We start from the raw sequence: 19,126 nt of genomic DNA on the forward strand, positions 1-19,126 counted from the left end.
GTCCTGCCAGGCATTTTAGTCGGGTTAAGGCTGGACTTTGACTGCGCCATTGCAACTCTGTTGCTGTTGTAGATTTGCCGGTGCACTTGTGATCCTTGTCCGGTTACTTGACCACATATGGGACAAGCTTTAGCTGTCAGACAGATGGCCTCATGATTAAATCTAGATCTAGGTCTGTATGGCAGTAGTCGACAGTTGGTTGACCAAATGACTGCAAGGTATCCAGGTCCTGTGACTGAAAACGAGACCCAATCATCACACCTCCACCACCATGCTTGACAGTTGGACAAAACATCACATCAAACATCTCCATTTTGGTCTCGTCTGTCCAAAGGACATAGTTCCAAAAGTCTTGCGGTTTGTTCAGATTCAATTTTAAAAACTTAAGATGCGCTGCCATGTTTTGTTTTGCTTTTTAATAGAAAGAAGAAGCTCTTTCCTGGCAACCCTTTCAAACAGGCTATATTTGTTCAGCCTTTTTCTAATTGCAAGTCATGATTAGCATTTAACATGCTAAGTGAGCTCTGTAGAGTATGAGATGTAGCTTTTGGATCTTTTTGGACTTTCTCTGCGCATTGCACGGACTGATGCTGAGGTGAATTTCACTGACAGCTGTCTAGAATGTTTTCCACTAATGAATACTGTTTCTGTTTTTGGAATGGTGACTTCAGATTGTTAAAGAAAATGTTCTTATACCACTTGCCATATTGACAGGCAGCAACAGTTGCTTCTCTAAGATCACTGTTGAATGCTCTTGACCAGCTCTTGTAGGGATGAAGTTAATTTTTGCCTTGAAAATTACGGAATGATTCATCTTGTACCTTTGGAGATTACAGACCTCAACTTGCACTTTTGCTGCAACACGCTGCATTTGCTGCTGTGACAGTCAAAGGCTTTTCGTTGTAAATTAAAGGTCACAAGTCTTTTGTGTTGTTGTGTACAAGTTTTAAGTACTAAGTCATCAGATTGAGCTGTCACATGATCTCACCCCCACCCACCTCTAGCCAAAAACATCCCTCAAAACAGCTGAACAGTTGGCATGTCGATACTCTTTGTGGTTGTTTAGAGTAAATGAATAACTTCTGTCCTTCACTTAAACTCTTAAACTCAATTAAAAAATAATAAATAAATAAACTAAAAACTGTGGATGTGAAATTCTGGGCTGAGACTGATGCTTACAGTAACAGTATTCCTTATTCCTTCTTTCCAGAAGATATCTTCATTATAAAAAACACATTACTGAATATCCATCCACATTATACACTCAAGGTTGCCATCGAGTTTATTTTTGTATTGTTGTATGAAGACTTTATGATTTTGTAATCTACACTTTGGTTTTAACACATAAGCTCTTCCTGCCTTAAAAATGTGGGTTGATTAAACAAAGTAAGAAGCGTTAGTTCACAGTTTTTATGCTTTAATAAATGTAAAAGTAACGGACAGAGACTCTGGGGAGTTTTATCTCTGTAACAATGCATGCTGGGAAGTCTGCTACTATGTTTATTCTCTTTCTTAACCTCTTGAGACCAGAGCTTCTGTTGGGACGCATGTGCAAAATCCGATGTAAGCATCTGGGATTAATTCAGCTGATATGAACTAAAGTTAGATATTTAAATTATGCCAGAATGGATCGGTGTATTCCACTAAATTCCTGCATGATAATTTACGATCAAAATCCATTTCATGTTTATGTATACCATTACTTCATCACCTTTTTATAAGAGAAGTCTGGCGCTTTCCTAAAAAAAACTTTTTCCATCATGAAAAGGTTCATCCAATAGTTTACTGTAAGATAAATTCTCAGTTTAACGATTACATGCTTTATTCACATACTGCCAGATCTTCTCATTCTTTGCCTTTGGTTTTAGTATTGCTGTGTTTGGACATTTTCACATAAAATATTGATCGACTTGTTGATCGATTGATCGGTTTTTTGGTGAAATGGTGTCTTTGTCATGGTGATTGTTTCCAGGTGACTGACCGCAAGGGCACAGTGAGGAGCTGCGCGAGGCCAAGTGAAGAGGAGGCAGCCGGAGCTCTACACAGCGTTACACTCATCCTCTATGGCACCTACCACCCACACAGGACCACGCACGGTATGTGAAAACGGCAACCGGTACACTCTGAGGTGGGCACGGAGGCTGAGTTACTGTAGAGGTGTGACATGTGTGCTGGACGTACTGCAAACGATGCACAGAGTTAATATAAAAAACAGGACAAGGAAAAAATAATACACGAGCTAATTAAACAATAGAAATCTGAAAATAGATATAACATGTGCTATCCTTATTATTCCAAGTTTCCTACAACCATCCACTCCCACCACCACCTGCCATCCCTGCTCGTGTGGCTGAGGCACCGCAGTCAGAGGAAGTCAGTGGACTGACCACAGGGACTATGATGTGTAATTACAGCGTGACCCCTGGCTGCCCCTTCTCAATCCCACCCGTTCCTCCACAGTGTGTGTTAGCTTCCCTGTTGCACACAACTTACACACACACACACACACACACACACACACACACCTTGTTAGCCACACACAGCATAAAGCCACAGCGCCTTCCTCTGTGTCCCTGTCGGGGGTTTCAGGTTTGTTAGACTCACCGAGGCATGCTGGGAGAGAGAGACGTACCCAGACTTTCTTGTTGATCTCTGTCAACAGGGGTTCACACTGGTCATGGAGGTCCTGGAATATCACTTTTTACTGATAGTCAGGCAAAGTCAGGAACCTTAACCAAAGTGCTGTCAAAGTTTAGATTTATTTTAGATTTATTTTTTTCCTCGCATTACATCCCTGTTTCAGCCCAAATTAGGAAGAAGGTGTGTTTTTAGGACATAAAAGTACTCAAGCTCAGTTATGGAAAAGTCATGGAATTTCACCCGAGGGCCGCAGTGGGTATCTCCTCTCTTTTTCTGTGTGTGTGTGTCTTGCTCCGTTGCTCACTCGTCTCTTTCTGTCAAGATGCTGATCTCTCTGTTGAGAAATCAATGGCTCCCCCCCTCTTCCCTCCTCCCTCTCTCTTCATCCATCCATGTATCCCTCCCCATGCTCCTGGATCTAACCCAAGTTCAAGCTGTTAGTCAATCTGCTGTCCACACACACACTCACTTCATTCACAGGTTCTTACAGTGTTGCTATTCCTCAGTCGTATCCCCAGTGACATCATTCTGTAGTGGGCCAGTTAGCCACACTGTGCCCTGAGCATCACCCTCAGTCATGACTTTGGATGATTCTAATTTCCAGACTAGCTTGTATTACGCTGTGTGCAGAATAGATTAGAGTGCGTTTTCATATTTTTTATAAATAGCTTTCCAAATCTGTCTGCTAAATATGAAGTTTGTCATAGAAACAGTAAACTTAAACTTAGTAAGATATGAATTTGTATGTTTCAGACTTGATTGTACTTAATATGTGTACTTTTTAAAGTAATTAATGAGTTCCCTGTAGAAAGTGATATGTTACACTATTACATCATCACAATACTGACTGCAAAGTTGATGAAAACTAGCTGCACAAGAAAATTATCATTGAAACAGCACTTCAACTGTAGATTTGTCCCAAAAATGTCTCTCCTCTGCGTGATCCTATAAGCCTGTTGATCTCTGCTTTTTGTTACCTTTTAAAAATTAATCTTTGGCAGATGGCATCAGCATCACCCTGGGTCATGTGGTCTTTAGCTGCTATGTTTGTGTTAGTGTATAACAGACTTCTGCAGATTTTGAATGCCTTTAAGTCAGCGTCACTACTACCTAGGCTTGTTACTTTTTACAGGGAGGGATTTGCTCTTGTTCTGACACAGAAGAATTATTTAGGTTGCATGCTGATGATGGGTGAAACCATGGCTCACATTTGGCATTCTCACTCATCCTGAACATGTATGGATGGAGTTTGAAGACACAAAATTTGTCTGATTTCTTGGAAAGATAAAATAACAAATCTTTATGCCACTCACAGAAAAAGAATATCAGAAGCAAGGCCCAATAGCAAACAGGACCATTGTGGAAAGGTTATTTCACTCTTAGTTAATGATGATGATAATTATAGCAACTTACTGATGATTTTGAGATCCCTGGTGTCATAAAGAATGTGCAAGAAGTGATTAAGATGAACAGATTTGGGTCACAAATGATTTCTGTTACTTACTTACAGCGCGTACCTTTAAATATACCGAGCTACATTTGCTAGACAGAAGCTGTGCTATTTATAGTGGTGGCAGTACTGTAATGGACATGTTGGGAAGTGCTGTTGCTGTTCATCACATATTTAGTGAATAAGCATTTCACTTAAATTGTTCTCTGCCGTCGTCCTCCGTGTCTGTTTGATGCTGGTTAGCCTGCGGATGCCTCCAGATGAGCTTCACATTAATGATGTGTAGAATGAAGCCAGTCTGGTCAGTCTTTGTGATGCGGCTGTGTCTCTGCTGGCGTTTGTGAGGGGAAACCGCCTCTGTATGTGCGCCTGTGCCTCTGTGTGTGTTTGTTTGGTGGCTGTGCAGCAAGTGAAGGTAAATTGCTGTGATTATGTGGCAGTAATTGAACAGGGATGGTGTGCTTAATTGAGTTGTTGTTTCTTGATGTTTCTCTGTAGTAGCAGGAACCACCGAGCTGACAGGTGCCTCGTCTCGTCTCGCCTCGCCGGGATGAGGGCTTTTTTTTCCCTTCCATACTATAGGCTTTGTTGTGTCTTCTTTAAAAAATATGTGTGTGTGCATTTGTGTGTTTGTGTTTAAATGTTCAAGCAGGTAGAAGAAATTATGGGGTTTGTGAGATGGTTCTGTGAGCTTCTACAGGTTATTTACATAATATTTGTACAGATTTATGGCTTTAAATGTATGCCTCTGTATATGAGTCTGTGCATGCGTGTCTTTCATGTATGGGCTCTATGGAAGAGGGATGGTGTGCATGCATCCTTGTTTCTTTGCATGTGCTGATTCTGTGTGTGCATGTAGCTCTATCTGATCTGCCTCCTGGGCTCTGTGGCCCAAATCAAATGGTAGGAAACATCAATTTCACCATTCCGTTTTCCTCCTCCCCCTTCCTCTCCTCCTATCTCCTTGTATAATTTCTCCTCTCTTCTTCCCTTCCTCCCCCCTCTTCAGCCTCTCCTTCTCTCCTCCCCTTTTCGATGTCTTTCTCTCTGCGGAAGTGTGATTACGTTGCTGCTCTGAGCACCAGTGATCTGAGGGTTCAGCATGTTTATATGTGTGCGCGTGTGCGTGTGTGCACGCGTGCTTGGTGACTGCTTGGTGATCTGAGCAGCCCGGCGCTGGGTATTGTGCAGTGCAATTCACGGACGATGTCTCCAGATGAATGCCTCCATTCACAATTACAGCCTCTCCATTAGCTGCAGCCCTCACCGCCTTGTTGTTGTCTTTTCTTCCTTCGCTGCAAAAGGGAAAAAAAAAAAGAAAAAGCAATTAAAGCAGGACAAAAACAAGCTAGAAGAACACAAGTGATGTACCTGGAAGAGAAAAAAAACAGCAAAGGCAGGGGGAGTTGGGAGTGTTTGAGAGGTGGGGGGCTGATTCTTCAGTCGGGATTCACACTACACACTATCTCTGTTTTATTCTCAAGGAAAGCTTGTGGATTTATTTGAACATTTGTGCATGAACTCAGTCCCCTCAACTACAAATACTCTGTCAGATATATATTTTTCATTTTGCTGTTTGTGCTGTAAGTGACTCTGTCCTGCAGTTTCATCCTTACAGGGATCTTTTAATACACAGAAAGCTGAGAAGCATCCTCTAAGTTGAGGACAGACTAGTGCTTTTTATGTGTGTGTGCCTCTATTACTACAATATTATACTCTGTAATATGATAGAATACATGCTTCCTGCTTTTTTTCTTTCTTTTTTTAATTCTGCAAAATGATTCTTACACATTCTTTGATATTATTAATGCAAGGAACAGATGGATATGTTGTGTCACTGCGCTTACTTATTCTAACTAAAGAGGATGATGTCAGTGAGATAAATGGAAAGGCTGGATTGCATCTTCATGCAGGGAATCCCTTTTGAAGGGTAGACAGTTTGAGTCTGACACTGAAATGGCAGAGTCTGCCGCTAACAATGAAAACTCCTGCATGACTCTCTTGGCTCACAGTGAGCCCTTGGTGGGGTGAAGGCAGTGAGTCTGTGTTGCAGTATCTCACCGAAAACAAAAAAGTACTGTAAATTTTCTTGTTGAGTAACAGAAGTATAAATTCAAAAATCTGGTTTTAAATCAGCTGCTGCTGATTTTAATATCAATCTAAATAAGGGCTCTTTGGAAGAACAAGAACTCCTCCTGCAAGTAAAACCCTGCATATAAAAATATTGCACAACAATGGATGAAAATAACAGTTTGTAAACTGTAACAAAACAGGATTGACTCGATAAAATCTTCTGATGTATGTGCAAAATGAAATTGCAAGGCAAATATCACCCAATATCATTTATTTTAGCAAAACTGCCTGAATAACATTTTTCTGCTACTAACCTCAGAAATGGTAAATGGACTGGTTCTTATATAGCGCTTTTCTACTCTATCTGAGCACTCGAAGCGCTTTATACAACTTTTTCATTCACCCAATCACAATTTTCTAGGTTTTCAGTGCTACCTAACTAGCATTCATACACATTCACACTCCGATGAATGCATCCTTGGGCAAGATATTTGGCATGCAGACTGGAGCACTTAGTAGGTGACCCGCTCTACTACCTGAGCTAGAGCCACTCCAGCACACTTTATGTATTTACAGACCACAGAACCGTTCCTGTCTTATTTTAAAAATGAAATAGAAACATATTTGGCATGTACTGTAGATAGAAACATAGGTAGTGAGGCATACAGCAATCTAATTGTGCTTCTATTTTTAACTTCAGAGGGACCCCTGCAGAGTGTTGTGTCCATGGGGTTGAATCACCCTATCCCTCATGGGTGGTTGTTCCAGAGGGACCAGTCCCCTCCTATGGACCTGCTGCAGTGGATCTACCAAATGGAGAGGGAGAAGAAGGTGCGAGCTGCTGATATCGCCATGTCACTAAGAGGAAAGGTACAGTATGGCGCACAGAGCTGGAACACAGACTCTCCACACATCACAGGCACCATGATTTACTGTTCCAATAAATCACTTGCGTCGCCTAATTTCCTATGGATTTCAATTTCCCCCTGGACATATCTGCATTGATCAACTTCAGGTATAAGGATGTGCCAGGCGTCGCTCACTGTGACACTGAAGAATGGCTCACAGATCTCTGTCAAGGGTGTTTCTGTGTGTGTGTGTGTGTGTGTGTGTGTGTGTGTGTGTGTGTGCGCGTGTGTGTGTGCGTGTGTGTGTGTGTGCGCGTGTGTGTGTGCGCGTGTGTGTGTGTGTGCGTGCGTGTGCGCGTGCGTGTGTGTGTGTGTGTGTGTGTGTGTGTGTGTGTGGATAGGGGGTAGAGCCGTGGGATTTGTGCACATGCAGCATTTCTATTGAGCGCCGTTGTCGTCACTGTCGAGGCTTTAGGATACAAATCCTTGAGTGTGAGTAATAACATCTGAAAATGTCAGAATCATACAGGCAGAGATAAGGATCAGACAGTTGAATCGGGACTCCAGATATTGTTATTCCCATCATATCTGCTCGTAGTCTAGGCCTGATTATGAGGAACAATTAAATATCATTCTGGCTTCTCCAACAGTTGTTACTGCAGAAAAAACACCAGGGTATAACGCTCCTTAGAAAATTAGACGACATTTTGCGGTCTACTTAATCATTGCTCCAGCCCCAGCGTTTGAGCTGAAACAAATTCACAAGCCCCTGTCACTGTCCTTTATGCTGCATTATCAGGCCAATTACAGCCTTGACAGAAGTGTGCCGCCGGACGACAGGTAGCTGTTTGCATGCACACATTGCTGCCCGACGTGTCCTTGCAGGGGTACACGGTCCCCGGGCCTGTAGATGAGTTTTGAGCCGGTGTTAGGAGGCAACGGCAAGGCCTGACAACGTCTTTACCCCGAGTTCCTCCCCTAGAGGCAGATCTGAATGGATTGCAGAGGCAAGGAGGAGAAATAAATTGGAGAAAAGGATAAATCGATGCTTGGCGGAGAGGCAAACAGACCTTCCAACCCCCGGCCCAGAGACACACACACACATGCACGCACACACACACGCACACTCGTACCACAGCGTGGCTTTTTTTCCTTGGGCTGTATTGGATTGGTATGCAGAGCTGAGGAGAGAGACGCTCAGAAAAAGACTTGGCCTACAAATGATGTCCTTTGTTTGATCCATTAGGTTGGGGGGGGGGATTGGTTGGTTGGGGGTGGATGGGGAGGGTCGTCCCACGGAAGACGGTGGAAGGGCTGGGAAACAAACGTCTCTGTCTGTGAGCCTCTCCCTCTCTCTACTCACCAGCATCTTCTCATCTCAGAGAAGAGAGAAAGATCAGCTCGAGGAAAAGCTGGTTGTCGTCTGTCTGCGGTGATGTGTTGGAGGGCAGAAAGGATGCAGTGTAGGTGTGTGCGCCTATTCGCTTGAATATGCTAAATTTACCAATCTGAAGCTTTTCATCTGGAGGTTGTTTTTATTCTTTTTTTTGTGGTCGTGGATTTTTCTATTTGTTCATCGTAGTTGTCGTCCTTGCTCTTGGATAACAGTAACACTGTGTTCACCACCATCATTTCTGATCTGAACTGGGAACTCTGTGACACAATTACAAAACAAACAGTCTGACAGATATCTTTGGGTTTTCATTTTAATATGTATTTTTTTTTTTTTAAATAAAGCAATCAAGGTTGATGCCAAAAAATTTTTTGTTAATTGAACAATGAATGATGTTAATACACAGCAAACAACATAAACCCGAAGCTGCTGTTGCTGTTGAATCGTATTACCTCTGCCAACAGGTAATGTGATCGGTTGAGTTGGTCTGTTTTCACGCAAAGTTATTGCAATTTTATTTTTTTGTTTGGTGTTGTCAAGAAAATATCACAATCTGGTCTCTGTTCTAAGTTCTTACTTTGGAACGGGTTTTAGCCTTAGCTGAGGTTTGCAGCATCACACTGCGCTTGTTTGATAAGTTATCAAGGCATATAAATACTGCAAGACTGTAATATAACATGGCAGTGCAGAGAGAAACACTCTGATGTAAGAAACAGCATCATGAGTTTGGACTGGGTGCTTCATTTGTTTTCACCCATGTTAGCAGCATAGCGGTATGAGCTGAAAGGTCAGTAGGGCTGGGAGTCAGTCCACTGCTTTGATCCAGACCCCAAAAATATATGCGATCAACTACAGGACGGATTGATGATGATTATGTGCCGAAATGTTTGTATTCTGTCTGTTTTTCTATAGCATTATCATCAAGCCAATAATTTAAGGTGGCAGGTTCACAAACAATAACCTACAGTAGAAAATTAGCCATATTCCCGTTAGCCTCATTTGTGCTTAGCAAATGTTAACGAATTAGCATGCTAACAGCGACAAACTTAAAAAGCAGGTGTTCTCCTTTCTGAAACCCATGTAAGTTGCAGCAAGTTTCCATCAAGCCTTCATATTTAATATTATGAATAGATCTGCGTGTATGAGAGGCTCTTTGATGCCCACTACTTAGAGCATCAGGCCAACATAACTCTAAAAACCGATTCATAAGATGCTCTCAAATCCAAACTTCAACCTCCTTCCAGTTATTTATGCATCCATTTTGCTCCATCACCCCTACTCTGGTCTGTACTCTACGCTATTTCTGACTCTTTTTGGGAGGCATGCATTTTTCTGAGCTCTCCACCAAGCAACGGCACACAACGCCATTTATTTTAGCTTGGGAGTTCTCTTTTCACTCCGTGTCTTTTTATAGTTTTGTCGTTCATACTGTACTCCCCGCTGTGCTTCTATTTTCATGAATGCTGTGAGAAATAATTGAAAGCACCGTGTATGGTGCCGTCTGTTGCAGCGCTCCCACTTCCTCATGCCTTGTAAATACTGTATCACTAAAACCCCCGCTGTAAGCTGCCGGCTCGGGATTCCTTACAACTCTGAGACGTCAACACTCACTGAAAACTTGAGCCAAGATCAAATCGTAACCAGAGCCTGAACGTTGCTCCTGTGGACAGAGCCAGCGTTTGATTGATTTCAAATTCAGCTGTTTGTCCTTGCCTTTTTTCTTGCAAAAACAGAGTTGAATTGGATTCCTCTGAACAGCTCGTGGCCCATTTCCTCTGTGTGTTTTCTCAGCTTTTTGACTTCCATAAGGAGGGGGAAAAGGATGTCAAAGGAGTCGCGACTCCTGCTGCAAGTGGTGGTGGTGAGAAGTGCAGCAGATGGAAGCCCACAAGGAGCCTTAACAAGAATAAATAACGTACCATAGCTACTAAAAATAAAATATTGCTTATTAGAAATTAGAGTTTCTCTACTGGTTTTGCACATGAATGCAGCTTGCTAGTGTAGCCGAGTGCTGCTCAGCCTGTAAAGACATTGGTGTCACGGTGAGGAATAACTTTAAGAAGCTGAAAAATATGGTTCATTACCAGGTTGGAAGAAATCTGCATTATGGGAAATGCAGGAATCAGTGTATTTTCGCTTCCCCCACACAACAGAGCCATATTTTGTACATATTTTGTTTGTCTTTAACATGAAACATCTGTTTCATTAACCAGATGGGAAAAACTCGAGGAGACAGACCGGTTAAGTCGAGCCTGACATCTAGTCTGGCTTTCAAGGTAAGCTGCAACCCCCACCAGTCCTAAAACACAGGTTATTTTTATAGTTTGGGTTTTTTGTGCTTTTTCTGTTAGGGGGGGGTGAAGACTGAGGAGTGGAATAGATGAAGGGAAAATGATTTGATTTAATGAATTCGAGGAATGTGAGTTTGCACGCTAGACACATGGCACTCTGCCCATTTGGCCACCAGAATGCTTTATTTTTTTTTTTCATAATAGATATGTGGTTGGTCTTTTTGTTTTTGTTTTTGTTTGTTTTTTAACAGCTGAAACAATTGGCAACTATTGTGATATTCAGTTAATTAATTAAAGAGATTTTTCCCTATTGAAATGTAACCCACTCAGGTACAGCGTTTTCGATTGTAGGAGAATTTTCATATTATAAAATTACCCAATAAGTGAACTGAAGAGCAAAATCAGACCCTAGACTGCTATCTTATGACTATTTACACTGTCCCACAGATACTTGACACACATGTTGCCCAGAAAACAAGACCTACTGTTGAGAGGGAGCCTCCTGAAACCGAGACCTTCGGGGACGACGCGGATGAGGAGCGCAGGTCCTTGCCCTCACAGAAGATCCAGGATGTCGGCACAATCAAGCGTTTTAGATCCAACAGATGACGGATCTGTGAGCAGAAAGGCATGAGAGGGGGCGGGGCAGAGGGAAGGGAGTTAAAAACACAACCATGAACCATAGTTTCGTAAAGACTGTAGTTTTCCACAGTGCAGAAAAGCCAGTTAATCATGAATCAAGTCAGCGTACTGTATTTTGACTTTGTGGCTTCGGTATCAGCAAAGATGACTTATTGTAGGTCGGCTTTGAAACCCACTTTCTCGCCTACACAAACCCCAAAACCCTGTTTCTGAAAAACAAATAGCTCCAGCAGCGCTCGTCTCCGCCCCCCAACCCCCGATCCCACTCCTGGTTTGCCTTCGGAAGTAGCAAAGGTTAGTGGAAGATATGTTTGTCTTTTTCCACTTCAATGAAGGGTGAATTCAGCTCCGTGCAATAAGAAATGGATTACCCCGTTCATTAAAGGGGGCTGCGTCACTCCTCATTGAGTTGGACAAATAACAAATTAATTCCTAGCCGCCTAATTTCTCTCTGTTCTCCACTGAATTCCCAATAACGTCGAATTACTGATCACAGCCATGTGAGCTCTCTCAACTTTCTATCAGTTCATTAAAATTTTTGCCACAGTGGAGATACTGCTGAGGAGGATCTCTTCCTTTTTTCTTTTTTTCCCATGCATGCTTCCTTTAACACCACAAGCTGTATACAAACAGAAAGCAAGTGAAGTGTTAATATTAGGAGATTAAAAAGACCAGGAAGCGTTACAGAGAAAGTTACTTTCACCCCGGGCGGTAAACTTTTTTTTTCTTTGCCAGTCTAGTGCAGGTCTGTTGGTGGAGGTGTTTTGTAAAGTAGCAGTAGTGTATTGACAGGGCAGTATTGATGTTTCAATTAGAGCAGCGTTACATAGTGCTCCAGCATGGTAACACGGTGCGTCTTCTGCCATCTGCTCTGCCTCCACGTCTGACGAACGAGGCACGTGGGGCTAATCGAGCCGCACATGAGCGATGGGGCTGCGAGATCTTCCGCGCACACACTCGCGCGCGCACACACACACTTATCCTGTACACACGTCCTTATGCAGAAAAATAAGGGGGGAAGGACGATGGAGAGCTCCTCAGCCCTGCTGTTTAAACAGCCTTCAGAAAGCCTGTGATTCCTCGCTTCACATGTGCCACAGGAGAAGCCAGCAGGTTATTTCCCCGACAAGAAAACGGGCAAAAGCGACAGATGCACAAGTTAAAAATCTTCAAAAAAAAAAAGAAGCTCATCTGATAGAAAGAACAAAAAATAAATAAATAAAAGAGAGAGAGATCAGCTTCTGCCAGGTTTTCTCGTGCTGGGACAGCCTGAAATAACAGTGTGTATTATGCCTGGCATTATTGCCTGCCAAACCACACGAATCAAAGACCTCATTGTGTGGATTACCTCGTTAATCTGTTCATGCCATTGACTAGTATTGCAGGTGCTAATGTGCCAGGTTTTTTTTCCTCCTCTTTCCTCCTCTCTTCTCTTATTGGGGAGGTGTAGCGTTAGGTTTGTAATCTGTTTTAAATGCTTTCTGGGGAATGAGACGCACTGAAAGCCAGCCAAGAGAGCTCTGCTATCATGGAGCGCTTTCTCTTAATACAGCACACAGAGGGGGACAGACTGACTGAGGCTGCGGCGCCTGTGCCAACGGGGACGAGCTAGCGAGCTACACGCCCCACGCCACTTGTTGAAATATATGACTGCATGAATAATGAAAGAGGAAGAGGGAAGTGGTATTGCTAGAGCAGTCCCACAATGACATCCATCACAGGAATGCCTCATTGCTCCTCTTCTTCTGTTTCCTCCTGCAAAAAGAAAAAAAAAAGGAGCTCCAACTTGTGTCTCTTTGGAGAAGCTAACGGGAGCTGAGCTCAGTTGCCTGCCCGAGCTGATAGACTTTAGAGGTGAAACCAGAAAGAGAGGAAGATAAAGAGGCAGAGAGAGAGAAAGACAGAGGGAAAGGGGACAGAAAGAGAGGTAATCCTTGCTTTTTTTTTCAGCTCCCCGGGGTGGTCTCTTCATCCAAGGCCTCAAAGAGGGACAGAATACACGTCCCTGCTACAATGAAGGGGACCCACAGGGGATGTTGCTATCAGTGTGTGTGTGTGTGGTGGGGGTGCAGCTTTAAGCAGGCCTTTGAGTGGCCTAATTGCATTGGAATACAGCAGTCTGAGAGCTGGCTCAGATCACGGCGGGCTGCTGGAGGGGTGAGCGCCCGCACCTCGACAGCCACACTCAGCAAAAGAGCCCCGGCACAAAGCACACAATTAATGCTGTCCCTCTCGTTAACTCTCTCCCCACTTTTTGTCCTCTCCTACTTTTCTCTCATTCTCCTCCTCCTCACCCCCATACCTTCGTCTCTCGCTCTCCTCTCCCTCTCTCGCTCCTCCCTCCCGCCTCAGTATGTCGTCACTCACCCACTGTATTAATCCTCCCATACAGCCTGTCAGTCTCCCTCGTCTTTGATGCACACAACAATTACAGTAAGGATGAAAGGCGTGGGTCGGCTCTCGTTATGCAAGATTCGAAACGGGCCTTGGCGAGAATTATTGACATCCGAACAGCTAATCTGAAATAAAACTCTGTTATTACTTCGAAGGAAGTGATCTGTGCTCGCTGCATATATTTCTGGCTGTATATACTCAGGATTAGGGGATCTTATTTTATTGCATAAATTAAAAATAAGGCATGTACTTTATTTGTATTTAAATGAGCCCACACTGATTGTATTCTTCTGATCTGAAGGTTTTGTATCAGTTCTGCTATCAGCTAAAGTCAAGGCAGCTGATAAATGCAAAGTAAACAGATTTCCATTTCATCACGATTGTTCCCCAAAGATGACACCACGGTAGAGCAATAATGCTCCAGCGGGGACTGTTTGTATCTTTGCTGCATTAAACACAAAGCTGTTACAATCTAAATGTGCTTCATTGGATTTTATCTTTTACAAAGAAAGCCTGGATATCATACAGGAATCTAGAGGTGTATTATATTAGAGATAACCGTGATATTTAAAAAAAAAAGATATATCAATATTGTGCTAGTAATTCATAGGTGGTAATGCTGCAAATAATTGTTTTTTTGTTGTGTGTGCTTTAGTACAGTTATGTAAACATTTGTCCACTGGTATTTTGAGTTTGTTTCATTTAAACTATGAAAAGTCATAGATTATTTTCAATGATAACATTATTTACATTACTTTAAAAATATATTTTCTACAGATGTTACAGTATTGTTTCTATATTTTATTATAAATCATCAAACTAAATTCTAGTATTTTCTGATATTGATTAGACTTTTAAATACAAGGTAAAAAAAAACGAATCAGATTTTCAAATATGAATATCTAGTGACTGTTTACGGCTTCTAAGGTAACCATATGAATCTTTTTGGATTTTGGACTGTCGGCTGGACAAAAATAAATGTTTATGACGGGAATTAAATTAATTTAATTTAGCAAGTTGTTCCACACATAAAGTTCAGCAGCTTCACTGAAGGTTTATTTTAGACTGAAATTTCACTGGAAAAAAAATTAAACAAAACAAGTTAACCTACTGGACACAAGATAACGCATCTGCATCACCAAGAAGCCTGTTTTCAGTGAATGGAGGCTTTCAAATCACATCACACCAAAACTGCATACTGAGTTGTGATTGGCTTTCAAAATGATGATGTCATGAATTGTTTTTTTATACTGTGCATGCATATGCAAGGCAGGTTTAAGGTGAGCACAGCCAAACCTAACCATACCTGTCAGCACATGGGTGTGAAAACCTTCCTACTGCACACACACACACACACACGCACACACACACACACACACACACACACACCCCACTGTGTTCTGGGCTGTTTGTGTTCTGGAAACTGATAAGTAAGTTTCATTAGTTAAGACTGTGAAAATAATCATGATTACAAATTTCTTTCTGAAAGGTCTGACACGTTAAGGTGCTGTATCCTCTCTCTGCAGTGGGCGGTGGACATACTTTTCATTACACGGGTTAATATAATCGTTCTTTGGCGTTCACAGACAGCGAAGAGTGATTGGGCCTCGCCTTCCTCTCTCCCCCAGTTTGGACCCCAATGTCCTCGTCTTTAAATAGGACTCAGCGGACTGAGATCGTGGAACAATCAGTGATTTAAAAAACATATCATACTCAACCAGCCCCTCCTTTGATTTTCTTCATTACACGAGCCGTGTCTTAATAAAATCAAATTATTTCCGCTCACAGGACGCTTTCTGGTGAGAAATTGGCAGAGGGATGTGAGCTGATGTATGGGGAGACAGTCGCCTAATTAGAGCGTTAGAAATTGAATCTTTACAGCACACGGGTCATATAATTATCCTACTGTTAATTTAACGCTTACATTCTCTACTGTTCATTTTTATTCCCTTAAATGCAGTTTGGCAGCGACCTCACTGCGTCTCGGTGCATGAGAGGAAAGGCAGCGTGGCCCCTAACGCTGGCCCCTCTGTGTGATTGAATAACTACGGACCCTGCAGTCCAAATAACAAGGCTCGCATCATTTATGCATTGTTAAGCCACGTAATTGAAACGAGCCATAGTTTGCATATTACGCCATTAAAATAATGTGCTTTGCGTTTCTCCCAACACGACTATTTAAGCCTGTGTGGCGATGTGGTAATTCCTTGAATTACAGCCTAATTATCACAATGTTCTTTTGATTTGGCCGATTTCAATGTTACACCACAATAATGTTCAATATTACCAGAATGAATTACTGAGCCGTGCCTGGAAACTTTTTCCTGGTATGACTTAAATCCTGGCCTCTTCATGTGCTGTCGGTGCAGCTGGATTCACTCCTATGAAAGATTATTAGCCTCTGAAATGAGATCCATTAAAGGCCCAATCAGTAATACTTAATTGAAGAGCCTGAGTGATACATGGAATACGAGGATTTTGCGTGTGTTTTTGCTCTTCATCATCACTCGCTTTATGCTGCTGCGTATTACTGATGTAAACAGACCATCAGAAAGCATTGTAGCAGTTGTCCACTGTTTATCTCCGCAATGAATCAGGGCTGATGGCAGTTTTCTTTCTTTTTGAAAGTTTGCTGACAAAACATGTATTTACTATACAGCTAACAGTCTCAAATGTATTCTAAGTTGGTTACGTTACTTGTCTTTTGTTCATATTTTGTGGCATAAAAGATCAGAAATGAGAATTTTGGCCACTTAAGCGACATCAAAGCGCAAAGAAAAAGTTGTAGTACAACTTAAATCAGCATATGAATTGAAACTGCAATTCAGGTCATAGAGAAGCGACATTTTGCAATTAGCACTTGCTCTTTGTTGGATGGCCCTGCATTGTTCCCAGACCTTTGTCTATATACACGACATGTGTTCCTGTGTGAACTTTTTGAATAAATTAACATCACTAATAATGATTTGTGAGCGTGAATATTCACCATTTGTGTTTTCGTTGCACGGCTAGAATTTTTTTTTTTTTTTTTTTTTTGGGAGGGGGGGGTGAAAAGTATTTCTTTGATAATTGCTTTTTTATTGCCTCTTAATTTTACTGCAGGTCCAAAGTTATTAAATAAAATGTTTAATTACAGTTTGAGTCATTTGCATACTTTGAAAGTTATAAATTGTGGATATTGAAGAACTGCCTGCGTTGATTTATAGGTTTAATTTGTGGCCAGTATGTATGACTTTATTTCTGGTGGACTGAATTGTTGTAGGCCATAGACTAACCAAAGGTACTGTTAATTGCACACATGCAGCAGGAATCATTAATGTCTTCTAACATGCAGAATTACTGCCTCAGAAGTTAGAAAGTTAAACATGTGCCTCTGCCAGTGAAAAATGTCCAAGATGTGTTTGTCATTTTTTTCACAGTTTGCTTTCTCTCAGCGGAGTGTGAGGAGCAGCTTTTAGGACAGACATAATCTCTCTCATCTTTTTTTTTTTTTTTTTTGCTTTTTCTAGCCCTTTCTCCCTCTCAGGGCCCTGTGCTCTTTACTCCTCCCTCCTTTATCCCTGCAAAAGCTTTGTCCCCGCAGTAGAGAGCCTCTCTAAATAGAGGCCTTTAGATAGTCCGGGAACAGGGGTGGGGGAGAGCTGCAGCGATGCAACTGCTGTTGTTTCATTTACCTCTCCCTATGGCAACCAGCAGCAGTTGGCCAGGAATGTCCCCTCTCTGGACAAAGTCCTGGTCCCCGAAGCTGACACTGGAGGGTTGGGGGGGGGGGGGACAGCTGAGACAGGATGGAAACCTGCCCTCCCTGCTCTGGACTAGAGGCCTGAGTTTGGACTTAATCCTCCTCTTCACTTCTTTCTAGTTTCACTTTAGTGGATGACGAGCAACCAGAGAAGGTGTTCACACAATATTAACTCTGTAATCGTTCTATATAAGACCTGAAAATAATTTTGAAATCTCTTTTAGTGAAGTGAATAAGCCTTCAGTACAGTTGCACCATGCTCTAATGGCCCCATATACAGGTTCTTTACAGTGTTGTAAACAGCCATTTAGTCCCTCATAATATCCTTTAAACTGCATGTAATAAGGGCACACTGGATAGAGTTTTATGTCTCTCTTTTTTTTAATCACTAAACTTTGCAAGTCCTCCATGCTATATATGTATAGAGAGAGAAAGCCATAACTTCAACTGGGAGGGGGCTTCCTTCTTTTTATCAGCATGTAGCCTCTCCCACCAAGACAGACTTGTAAAACTCACTTTACAGCCTAGTTGGACACAAAAGTTGATCTGTTTACTTTATGGGCTGTTAAAAGTTTTAAAGTCAAGACAGCTGACCGACATCTACATTTACAAGCCTTCGGTGAAGGGAAAAAATATACTAGTTTACACTTTTACAGGAAAGCGTCAGTGTTTGAGGAAGTGCAGCTTGAATAGCCGATGCTTTTAAAGATCCCAGTCCCCATTACCAGCTGCAAAAATCACCTGAGACTGATGCCAGCTAATGGCACACACCTCAGTTTAAGCAGAGCGCAATGTTTTTACCTGAAGACTTTAAATACATTTCAGTCTGCATGGCAGCAAATGTTCAAAAGTTTGTTAACATTTTGTTACTGTCTTTTTTTAAATAAAATCAAATTGTTTAAAACATGCCTGAGCTCCTTTCTCTATCAAATATTTCACTTTAGAAGCTTCTTGTGTGACAGATTTGTTACATTTAGTTTCATTCCAATATATGTCATTATAAAAAGTCATTATAAAAAAATGATTGGCTCATCTAAGATATATATTCATCCTCGAGGAGAGACAGCGCAATATGATGCATTTTTCCTGCTTACAGTACACAGACAACTCTGCACGAACAGCAGCAGACATATGAATATGCATGCATTACAACGACAAGCAGAAATGTTGCACTAAAACAAAGATGTCAGACGGAACTAAGCTTTACTGCAAATGTAGACTACACAAAACGCCGTCTAGTCCTTGATGGCACTGAGGGGGGAAAAAGTTATGCGCAAATCAGAAGGGTTCGCACTTTTTCCAGTATTTAATGCCATAAATGTGCATAAAAATCTGAAGTCCACCTAAATTAGGGATTGAATGGTTAAATACAGAAGAGCTCCGGGTCTCCTGGAACTAGACTCCCTGCAGTCTCAGTCTGGATAGAACGAGATTATCAAAGTAAATGAACTGGATCTTACAGCTGCGCTGCTGATCCCGGTGCTCCGTCTCCCCATGCTGCACTCCGGCTCTCCGCTTCCACGGGAGCCTCGGCTCGCACCTCTCCAACAAAGACAGTAGTGTTTGTTGAGACTTCCACGCGGCCAATCGCCGCGCCGTTGCCCCTGGTAACCCCGTCCATCATCCTCCCGTACCCAATGAGCGGCGGGGGGC

General features: G+C 42.2%; 1 protein-coding gene and 1 long non-coding RNA gene across 2 annotated transcripts in view; one reads left to right on the forward strand and one right to left on the reverse strand.

The window, feature by feature from the left end:
* LOC146563613 (furin-like protease kpc-1) overlaps positions 1–12,522 on the forward strand; it is a 213,829-nt gene extending 201,307 nt beyond the window's left edge. Inside the window, exons 16-19 of the mRNA XM_085290827.1 lie at positions 1,973–2,096; positions 6,864–7,033; positions 10,618–10,680; positions 11,143–12,522. Coding sequence (XP_085146953.1) covers positions 1,973–2,096; positions 6,864–7,033; positions 10,618–10,680; positions 11,143–11,304 — 519 coding nt within the window. The 3' untranslated portion in view covers positions 11,305–12,522. The remainder of the gene's footprint in view (positions 1–1,972; positions 2,097–6,863; positions 7,034–10,617; positions 10,681–11,142) is intronic.
* On the reverse strand, positions 5,127–19,027 carry LOC146563615 (uncharacterized). The gene is made up of 3 exons (XR_014894340.1): positions 18,934–19,027; positions 11,181–11,309; positions 5,127–5,385 (listed from the first exon to the last, which is right to left on the reverse strand). It is a non-coding gene; the product is annotated as an uncharacterized LOC146563615 (long non-coding RNA).
* Between the last annotated feature and the right edge of the window lie 99 nt (positions 19,028–19,126).

The sequence above is a fragment of the Mchenga conophoros genome, linkage group LG11, assembly GCF_057382185.1.
Source record: "Mchenga conophoros isolate Kocher_MC1m ecotype Shallow Benthic linkage group LG11, M_conophoros_male_GT1.1, whole genome shotgun sequence".
Classification (NCBI taxonomy): Eukaryota; Metazoa; Chordata; class Actinopteri; order Cichliformes; family Cichlidae; genus Mchenga; species Mchenga conophoros.